General features: G+C 45.0%; 1 protein-coding gene across 1 annotated transcript in view; it reads left to right on the top strand.

The window, feature by feature from the left end:
* The window catches only part of LOC129841304 (C-type lectin domain family 4 member M-like), a 50294-nt gene that overhangs the window by 15191 nt on the left and 21996 nt on the right, over positions 1-13107 (top strand). The window contains exons 4-5 of the mRNA XM_055909512.1: positions 1765-1931; positions 2180-2283. Coding sequence (XP_055765487.1) covers positions 1765-1931; positions 2180-2283 — 271 coding nt within the window. The remainder of the gene's footprint in view (positions 1-1764; positions 1932-2179; positions 2284-13107) is intronic.

Here is a 13107-nt window from a genome sequence, read left to right as displayed (position 1 = left end):
ACCCAAAGGTTGCATGTTCGAATCACATCATGGATGACTTCAGTATCTGTAACTTATTAGCAACTTTGCAACTACTTGACACTTTTTAACTACTTTGCCACAATATACTTAGCATGTCAGCTAACCATTCCCTTAACTTTAACCCTAACCCCTAACCCTAACCTTTTACTTCTTTGGGATAGGGGGCAGCATTTTCACTTTTGGATGAATTGGTGCCCAAATTGAACGGCCACCTACTCTGTCCCAGATGATAATATATCCATATTATTATTACTAAAACACTCTGAAGTTTCTAAAACCGTTTGAATTATGTCTGTGAGTATAACAGAACTCATTTGGCAGGCAAACTTCCAAACAGGAAGGGAAAATCTGAAATGGGTCGATGTGAAAGTCATCGCCTATTCAAATCTCTGTAATTTATGGATCTGATTGAGTGACTGGTCTGGCAGAGTTCCAGTTCCTGGCCACGCACGCTAGCCATGTGATGTCCATGTGTGCCATGAGTTATACAGACATGAAGAAATGCTCCGGTTGGGACGTTATTGGATATATATGATAACAACATCCTAAAGATTGATTCTCTACTAATTTTGACCAGTTTATTCGACTTGTAATATACGTTTTTGAAGTTTTCATCCGACGTTTGCCTTCAATGCGCCGGTGTTTGGACACGTGTACTACACATGCTAGATAAAGTTGCTAATATGAGAAAAGTAATGGACATTGTCGAACAAAAAAAACGATTGATTGTGGAAATAGGATTCCTGGCATTGCATTCTGATGAAGATATTCAAAGGTAAAAGAATATTTATGATTTAATTTCGTATTTCTGTTGACTCCAACATGGCAGAGAAATGTTATTTATATTTGAGCGCCGTCTCAGATTATTGCATGGTGTGCTTTTTACAAAAGTTTTTTTTTTTAAATCTGACACAGCGGTTGCATTAAGAACCAGTGTATCTTTAATTATATGTAAAACATGTATCTTTCATCAAAGTTTATGATGAGTATTTCTGTTAGATGACGTGGCTCTCTGCATTTCTGAACATGGCGCCAATGTAAACCAAGATTTGTGGCTATAAATATGCACATTATCGAGCAAAACATAAATGTATTGTGTAACATGATGTCACATGAGTGTCATCTGATGAAGATGTTCAAAGGTTAGTGATTAATTTTATCTCTATTTCTGGGTTTTGTGAAAGCTATCTTTGCTGGGAAAAAATGTCTGTGTGTTTTTTGGATATGGTGGTGCGATAACATAAATATATGTTGTGTTTTAGCTGTAAAACATTTAAAAAATCGGACATGCTGGTTGGATTCACAAGATGTTTATCTTTCATTTGCTGTATTGGACTTGTTAATGTGTGAAAGTTAAATATTTCTAAAAAAATATTTTTGAATTCGCCTTTTCAGCGGAATGTTGGGGGAGGGGTTCCGCTAGCGGAACGTCTGTCCTAGAAAGGTTAATATCTTACCTAGTTTAGGTTAGCAACCTAGCCACATAGCTAACATTAGCTACAACTAAGTGAAAACATATCATAAGTAACTGATGATTGACATCAACAAAATAAAACACACCATGTGAAATGTAACATGTCATACTAAATGGAGGGAGACAGATTTATGTTTACCATGTTATGTCCAGGGTGGACCTGCAGTGCATACCAATCAAGGATTCACCAATATGACAATGTAAAAAAAATATTCACTACAATAAACAAGTGTTATATATTTCACATATTATGTACATTTCTTTATCAGGTATTAACATTTGTAGGAAAATCAGGAGAACTTGTCCAGACGGTTGGAGGCTGTGGGGATCCAGCTGTTACTTCCTGTCTACTGAGATGAAAACCTGGGAGGAGAGCAGACTGGACTGTCTGAACAGAGGAGCATACCTGGTGATCATAAACAGTGATATGGAACAGGTGAGTGAGTGAGTGAGTGAGTGAGTGAGTGAGTGAGTGAGTGAGTGAGTGAGTGAGTGAGTGAGTGAGTGAGTGAGTGAGTGAGTGAGTGAGTGAGTGAGGGGGTGAGTGAGGGGGTAAGTGAGTGAGGGGGTAAGTGAGTGAGTGAGCGAGGGAATCAAACATCTCTTGGTCAGTAATGTATCTTACAGTATTTAACACATTTAGTCTATAGTAGTTGACAATATCAGTATCTTTCTCACCAACAGGAGTTTCTCTTTCGCCTCAATAAGAGAGCCTGGATTGGTCTGACTGACTCTGTTACTGAGGGGACCTGGAAATGGGTGGACGGCACCCCACTAACCACCTCAAGGTAATACACTACTGCTCTAATAACACTGACCACCCATAGGTAAGAGACTACTGCTCTAATAACACTGACCACCCCAAGGTAAGACACTACTGCTCTATAATAACACTGACCACCCCAAGGTAAGAGACTACTGCTCTATAATAACACTGACCACCCCAAGGTAAGAGACTACTGCTCTATAATAACACTGACCACCCTAAGGTAAGAGACTACTGCTCTATAATAACACTGACCACCCCAAGGTAAGATACTACAGCTCTAATAACACTGACCACACCAAGGTAACATACTACTGCTCTATAATAACACTGACAGTGTAAGGTGTAGGACTGATTCTCTGTGTTGCTCATAATCCAATGAGTTCAAGGTGAGATTTGATCCTCCAGGTGTATGGAGACCAAATGACATATTGCTTCAAATCATATTTCCACTCATAGATGTCATTCCACGAGCACTAAAGATATATCATAGAAACCAAGTACTATTTGCATATGAACATTTTATTAAAAAGAATACAAATAAAGCTGTGTTTCTTGGTCCAAACTTGATGAGGTATCCTCAAGTTTGACTATTTACTTTGACCTCTTTTTTTGTTGATTGTTGCGCTGGTTGTATGCACACACTCACTAGAATTTACCCACACACCCACTAAACTCTACCCACACACTCACTAGACTCTACCCACACACTCACTAGAATTTACCCACACACTCACTAAACTCTACCCACACACTCACTAGACTCTACCCACACACTCACTAGACTCTACCCACACACTCACTAGAATTTACCCACACACTCACTAGAATTTACCCACACACTCACTAGAATTTACCCACACACTCACTAGAATTTACCCACACACTCACTAGAAATTACCCACACACTCACTAGAATTTACCCACACACCCACTAAACTCTACCCACACACTCACTAGAATTTACCCACACACCCACTAAACTCTACCCACACACCCACTAAACTCTACCCACACACTCACTAGAATTTACCCACACACCCACTAAACTCTACCCACACACCCACTAAACTCTACCCACACACTCACTAGAATTTAACCCACACACCCACTAAACTCTACCCACACACTCACTAAACTCTACCCACACACTCACTAGAATTTACCCACACACTCACTAGAATTTACCCACACACTCGCTAGAATTTACCCACACACTCGCTAGACTCTACCCACACACTCACTAGACTCTACCCACACACTCACTAGACTCTACCCACACTCTCACTAGACTCTACCCACACTCTCATTAGACTCTACCCACACACTCACTAGACTCTACCCACACAATCACTAGACTCTACCCACACACTCACTAAACTCTACCCACACACTCACTAGACTCTACCCACACACTCACTAAACTCTACCCACACACTCACTAAACTCTACCCACACACTCACTAGACTCTACCCACACACTCACTAAACTCTACCCACACACTCACTAAACTCTACCCACACACTCACTAGAATTTACCCACACACTCATAAGACTCTACCCACAAACTCACTAGACTCTACCCACACACTCACTAAACTCTACCCACACACTCACTAGAATCTACCCACACACTCACTAGACTCTACCCACACACTCACTAGACTCTACCCACACACTCACTAGACTCTACCCACACACTCACTAGACTCTACCCACACACTCACTAGACTCTACCCACACACTCACTAGAATCTACCCACACACTCACTAGACTCTACCCACACACTCACTAAACTCTACCCACACACTCACTAGAATGTACCCACACACTCACTAGACTCTACCCACACACTCACTATAATCTACCCACACACTCACTATAATCTACCCACACACTCACTAGACCCTACCCACACACTCACTAAACTCTACCCACACACTCACTAGACTCTACCCACACACTCACTAGAATCTACCCACACACTCACTAGACTCTACCCACACACTCACTAGACTCTACCCACACACTCACTAGAATCTACCCACACACTCACTAGACTCTACCCACACACTCACTAAACTCTACCCACACTCTCACTAGACTCTACCCACACACTCACTAGAATGTACCCACACACTCACTAGACTCTACCCACACACTCACTAGACTCTACCCACACACTCACTAGAATCTACCCACACACTCACTAGACTCTACCCACACACTCACTAGACTCTACCCACACACTCACTAAACTCTACCCACACACTCACTAAACTCTACCCACACACTCACTAGAATTTACCCACACACTCACTAGAATTTACCCACACACTCACTAGAATTTACCCACACACTCACTAGAATTTACCCACACACTCACTAGAATTTACCCACACACTCACTAGAATTTACCCACACACTAACTAGAATTTACCCACACACTCACTAGAATTTACCCACACACTCACTAGAATTTACCCACACACTCACTAGAATTTACCCACACACTCACTAGAATTTACCAACACACCCACTAAACTCTACCCACACACTCACTAGAATTTACCCACACACCCACTAAACTCTACCCACACACCCACTAAACTCTACCCACACACTCACTAGAATTTACCCACACACCCACTAAACTCTACCCACACACCCACTAAACTCTACCCACACACTCACTAGAATTTAACCCACACACCCACTAAACTCTACCCACACACTCACTAAACTCTACACACACACTCACTAGAATTTACCCACACAATCACTAGACTCTACCCACACACTCACTAAACTCTACCCACACACTCACTAGACTCTACCCACACTCTCACTAAACTCTACCCACACACTCACTAGACTCTACCCACACAATCACTAGACTCTACCCACACACTCACTAAACTCTACCCACACACTCACTAGACTCTACCCACACACTCACTAAACTCTACCCACACACTCACTAAACTCTACCCACACACTCACTAGACTCTACCCACACACTCACTAAACTCTACCCACACACTCACTAAACTCTACCCACACACTCACTAGACTCTACCCACACACTCACTAGACTCTACCCACACACTCACTAGACTCTACCCACACACTCACTAAACTCTACCCACACTCTCACTAGACTCTACCCACACACTCACTAGAATGTACCCACACACTCACTAGACTCTACCCACACACTCACTAGAATCTACCCACACACTCACTAGACTCTACCCACACACTCACTAGACTCTACCCACACACTCACTAAACTCTACCCACACACTCACTAAACTCTACCCACACACTCACTAGAATTTACCCACACACTCACTAGAATTTACCCACACACTCACTAGAATTTACCCACACACTCACTAGAATTTACCCACACACTCACTAGAATTTACCCACACACTCACTAGAATTTACCCACACACTCACTAGAATTTACCCACACACTCACTAGAATTTACCCACACACTCACTAGAATTTACCCACACACTCACTAGAATTTACCCACACACCCACTAAACTCTACCCACACACTCACTAGAATTTACCCACACACCCACTAAACTCTACCCACACACCCACTAAACTCTACCCACACACCCACTAAACTCTACCCACACACTCACTAGAATTTACCCACACACCCACTAAACTCTACCCACACACCCACTAAACTCTACCCACACACTCACTAGAATTTAACCCACACACCCACTAAACTCTACCCACACACTCACTAAACTCTACCCACACACTCACTAGAATTTACCCACACAATCACTAGACTCTACCCACACACTCACTAAACTCTACCCACACACTCACTAGACTCTACCCACACTCTCACTAGACTCTACCCACACACTCACTAGACTCTACCCACACAATCACTAGACTCTACCCACACACTCACTAAACTCTACCCACACACTCACTAGACTCTACCCACACACTCACTAAACTCTACCCACACACTCACTAAACTCTACCCACACACTCACTAGACTCTACCCACACACTCACTAAACTCTACCCACACACTCACTAAACTCTACCCACACACTCACTAGAATTTACCCACACACTCATAAGACTCTACCCACAAACTCACTAGACTCTACCCACACACTCACTAAACTCTACCCACACACTCACTAGAATCTACCCACACACTCACTAGAATCTACCCACACACTCACTAGACTCTACCCACACACTCACTAGACTCTACCCACACACTCACTAGACTCTACCCACACACTCACTAGACTCTACCCACACACTCACTAGAATTTACCCACACACTCACTAGACTCTACCCACACACTCACTAAACTCTACCCACACACTCACTAGAATGTACCCACACACTCACTAGACTCTACCCACACACTCACTATAATCTACCCACACACTCACTATAATCTACCCACACACTCACTAGACCCTACCCACACACTCACTAAACTCTACCCACACACTCACTAGACTCTACCCACACACTCACTAGAATCTACCCACACACTCACTAGACTCTACCCACACACTCACTAGACTCTACCCACACACTCACTAGAATCTACCCACACACTCACTAGACTCTACCCACACACTCACTAAACTCTACCCACACTCTCACTAGACTCTACCCACACACTCACTAGAATGTACCCACACACTCACTAGACTCTACCCACACACTCACTAGACTCTACCCACACACTCACTATAATCTACCCACACACTCACTATAATCTACCCACACACTCACTAGACCCTACCCACACACTCACTAAACTCTACCCACACACTCACTAGACTCTACCCACACACTCACTAGAATCTACCCACACACTCACTAGACTCTACCCACACACTCACTAAACTCTACCCACACTCTCACTAGACTCTACCCACACACTCGCTAGAATTTACCCACACACTCGCTAGACTCTACCCACACACTCGCTAGACTCTACCCACACACTCGCTAGACTCTACCCACACACTCGCTAGACTCTACCCACACTCTCACTAGACTCTACCCACACACTCACTAGACCCTACCCACACACTCACTAGACTCTACCCACACACTCACTAGACTCTACCCACACACTCACTAAACTCTACCCACACACTCACTAGACTCTACCCACACACTCACTAGACTCTACCCACACACTCACTAGACTCTACCCACACACTCACTAGAATTTACCCACACACTCACTAGACTCTACCCACACACTCACTAGACTCTACCCACACACTCACTAAACTCTACCCACACACTCACTAGAATCTACCCACACACTCACTAGAATCTACCCACACACTCACTAGACTCTACACACACACTCACTAGACTCTACCCACACACTCACTAGACTCTACCCACACACTCACTAGACTCTACCCACACACTCACTAGACTCTACCCACACACTCACTAGAATCTACCCACACACTCACTAGACTCTACCCACACACTCACTAAACTCTACCCAAACACTCACTAGAATGTACCCACACACTCACTAGACTCTACCCACACACTCACTATAATCTACCCACACACTCACTATAATCTACCCACACACTCACTAGACCCTACCCACACACTAACTAAACTCTACCCACACACTCACTAGACTCTACCCACACACTCACTAGAATCTACCCACACACTCACTAGAATCTACCCACACACTCACTAGACTCTACCCACACACTCACTAGACTCTACCCACACACTCACTAGACTCTACCCACACACTCACTAAACTCTATCCAAACACTCACTAGAATGTACCCACACACTCACTAGACTCTACCCACACACTCACTATAATCTACCCACACACTCACTATAATCTACCCACAGACTCACTAGACCCTACCCACACACTCACTAAACTCTACCCACACAATCACTAGACTCTACCCACACACTCACTAGAATCTACCCACACACTCACTAGAATCTACCCACACACTCACTAGACTCTACCCACACACTCACTAGACTCTACCCACACACTCACTAGACTCTACCCACACACTCACTAGAATCTACCCACACACTCACTAGACTCTACCCACACACTCACTAAACTCTACCCACACACTCAATAGAATCTACCCACACACTCACTAGAATCTACCCACACACTCACTAGACTCTACCCACACACTAACTAGACTCTACCCACACACTCACTAGACTCTACCCACACACTCACTAGACTCTACCCACACACTCACTAGACTCTACCCACACACTCACTAGACTCTACCCACACACTCACTAGACTCTACCCACACACTCACTAGACTCTACCCACACACTCACTAGAATCTACCCACACACTCACTAGACTCTACCCACACACTCACTAGACTCTACCCACACACTCACTAAACTCTACCCACACTCTCACTAGACTCTACCCACACACTCACTAGACTCTACCCACACACTCACTAGACTCTACCCACACACTCACTAGACTCTAACCACACACTCACTAGACTCTACCCACACACTCACTAGAATCTACCCACACACTCACTAGACTCTACCCACACACTCACTAGACTCTACCCACACACTCACTAGGCTCTACCCACACACTCACTAGAATCTACCCACACACTCCCTAGACTCTACCCACACACTCACTAGACTCTACCCACACACTCACTAGACTCTACCCACACACTCACTAGATTCTACCCACACACTCACTAGACTCTACCCACACACTCACTAGAATTTACCCACACACTCACTAGAATTTACCCACACACTCACTAGAATTTACCCACACACTCACTAGAATTTACCCACACACTCACTAGAATTTACCCACACACTCACTAGAATTTACCCACACACTCACTAGAATTTACCCACACACTCACTAAACTCTACCCACACACTCGCTAGAATTTACCCACACACTCACTAGACTCTACCCACACACTCACTATAATCTACCCACACACTCACTATAATTTACCCACACACTCACTATACCCTACCCACACACTCACTAAACTCTACCCACACACTCACTAGACTCTACCCACACACTCACTAGACTCTACCCACACACTCACTAGACTCTACCCACACACTCACTAGATTCTACCCACACACTCACTAGACTCTACCCACACACTCACTAGAATTTACCCACACACTCACTAGAATTTACCCACACACTCACTAGAATTTACCCACACACTCACTAGAATTTACCCACACACTCACTAGAATTTACCCACACACTCACTAGAATTTACCCACACACTCACTAGAATTTACCCACACACTCACTAAACTCTACCCACACACTCGCTAGAATTTACCCACACACTCACTAGACTCTACCCACACACTCACTATAATCTACCCACACACTCACTATAATCTACCCACACACTCACTAGACCCTACCCACACACTCACTAAACTCTACCCACACACTCACTAGACTCTACCCAAACACTCACTAGAATCTACCCACACACTCACTAGACTCTACCCACACACTCACTAAACTCTACCCACACTCTCACTAGACTCTACCCACACACTCACTAGAATGTACCCACACACTCACTAGACTCTACCCACACACTCACTATAATCTACCCACACACTCACTATAATCTACCCACACACTCACTAGACCCTACCCACACACTCACTAAACTCTACCCACACACTCACTAGACCCTACCCACACACTCACTAAACTCTACCCACACACTCACTAGACTCTACCCACACACTCACTAGAATCTACCCACACACTCACTAGACTCTACCCACACACTCACTAAACTCTACCCACACTCTCACTAGACTCTACCCACACACTCGCTAGAATTTACCCACACACTCGCTAGACTCTACCCACACACTCGCTAGACTCTACCCACACACTCGCTAGACTCTACCCACACACTCGCTAGACTCTACCCACACTCTCACTAGACTCTACCCACACACTCACTAGACTCTACCCACACACTCACTAGACTCTACCCACACACTCACTAGACTCTACCCACACACTCACTAGATTCTACCCACACACTCACTAAACTCTACCCACACACTCACTAGACTCTACCCACACACTCACTAGACTCTACCCACACACTCACTAGACTCTACCCACACACTCACTAGAATTTACCCACACACTCATAAGACTCTACCCACACACTCACTAGACTCTACCCACACACTCACTAAACTCTACCCACACACTCACTAGAATCTACCCACACACTCACTAGAATCTACCCACACACTCACTAGACTCTACCCACACACTCACTAGACTCTACCCACACACTCACTAGACTCTACCCACACACTCACTAGACTCTACCCACACACTCACTAGACTCTACCCACACACTCACTAGAATCTACCCACACACTCACTAGACTCTACCCACACACTCACTAAACTCTACCCAAACACTCACTAGAATGTACCCACACACTCACTAGACTCTACCCACACACTCACTATAATCTACCCACACACTCACTATAATCTACCCACACACTCACTAGACACTACCCACACACTCACTAAACTCTACCCACACACTCACTAGACTCTACCCACACACTCACTAGAATCTACCCACACACTCACTAGAATCTACCCACACACTCACTAGACTCTACCCACACACTCACTAGACTCGACCCACACACTCACTAGACTCTACCCACACACTCAATAAACTCTACCCAAACACTCACTAGAATGTACCCACACACTCACTAGACTCTACCCACACACTCACTATAATCTACCCACACACTCACTAGACCCTACCCACACACTCACTAAACTCTACCCACACACTCACTAGACTCTACCCACACACTCACTAGAATCTACCCACACACTCACTAGAATCTACCCACACACTCACTAGACTCTACCCACACACTCACTAGACTCTACCCACACACTCACTAGACTCTACCCACACACTCACTAGAATCTACCCACACACTCACTAGACTCTACCCACACACTCACTAAACTCTACCCACACTCTCACTAGACTCTACCCACACACTCACTAGACTCTACCCACACACTCACTAGACTCTACCCACACACTCACTAGACTCTACCCACACACTCACTAGACTCTACCCACACACTCACTAGACTCTACCCACACACTCACTAGACTCTACCCACACACTCACTAGACTCTACCCACACACTCACTAGACTCTACCCACACACTCAATAGACTCTACCCACACACTCAATAGACTCTACCCACACACTCACTAGAATCTACCCACACACTCACTAGACTCTACCCACACACTCACTAAACTCTACCCACACACTCACTAGACTCTACCCACACACTCACTAAACTCTACCCACACACTCACTAGACTCTACCCACACACTCACTAGAATCTACCCACACACTCACTAAACTCTACCCACACACTCAATAGAATCTACCCACACACTCACTAGAATCTACCCACACACTCACTAGACTCTACCCACACACTCACTAGACTCTACCCACACACTCACTAGACTCTACCCACACACTCACTAGACTCTACCCACACACTCACTAGACTCTACCCACACACTCACTAGAATCTACCCACACACTTACTAGACTCTACCCACACACTCACTAAACTCTACCCACACACTCACTAGACTCTACCCACACACTCACTAGACTCTACCCACACACTCACTAGACTCTACCCACACACTAACTAGAATCTACCCACACACTCACTAGACTCTACCCACACACTCACTAGACTCTACCCACACACTCACTAAACTCTACCCACACTCTCACTAGACTCTACCCACACACTCACTAGACTCTACCCACACACTCACTAGACTCTACCCACACACTCACTAGACTCTACCCACACACTCACTAGACTCTACCCACACACTCACTAGACTCTACCCACACACTCACTAGACTCTACCCACACACTCACTAGGCTCTACCCACACACTCACTAGAATCTACCCACACACTCCCTAGACTCTACCCACACACTCACTAGACTCTACCCACACACTCACTAGACTCTACCCACACACTCATGAGATTCTACCCACACACTCATTAGACTCTACCCACACACTCACTAGAATTTACCCACACACTCACTAGAATTTACCCACACACTCACTAGAATTTACCCACACACTCACTAGAATTTACCCACACACTCACTAGAATTTACCCACACACTCACTAGAATTTACCCACACACTCACTAGAATTTATCCACACACTCACTAAACTCTACCCACACACTCGCTAGAATTTACCCACACACTCGCTAGAATTTACCCACACACTCGCTAGACTCTACCCACACACTCGCTAGACTCTACCCACACACTAGCTAAACTCTACCCACACACTCACTAGACTCTACCCACACACTCACTAGACTCTACCCACACACTCACTAGACTCTACCCACACACTCACTAGACTCTACCCACACACTCACTAGAATCTACCCACACACTCACTAGACTCTACCCACACACTCACTAAACTCTACCCAAACACTCACTAGAATGTACCCACACACTCACTAGACTCTACCCACACACTCACTATAATCTACCCACACACTCACTATAATCTACCCACACACTCACTAGACCCTACCCACACACTCACTAAACTCTACCCACACACTCACTAGACTCTACCCACACACTCACTAGACTCT

This window comes from Salvelinus fontinalis, chromosome 42 (assembly GCF_029448725.1).
Source record: "Salvelinus fontinalis isolate EN_2023a chromosome 42, ASM2944872v1, whole genome shotgun sequence".
In the NCBI taxonomy this organism is placed as follows: domain Eukaryota; kingdom Metazoa; phylum Chordata; class Actinopteri; order Salmoniformes; family Salmonidae; genus Salvelinus; species Salvelinus fontinalis.
This window is presented reverse-complemented; position numbering and strand designations above follow the sequence as displayed.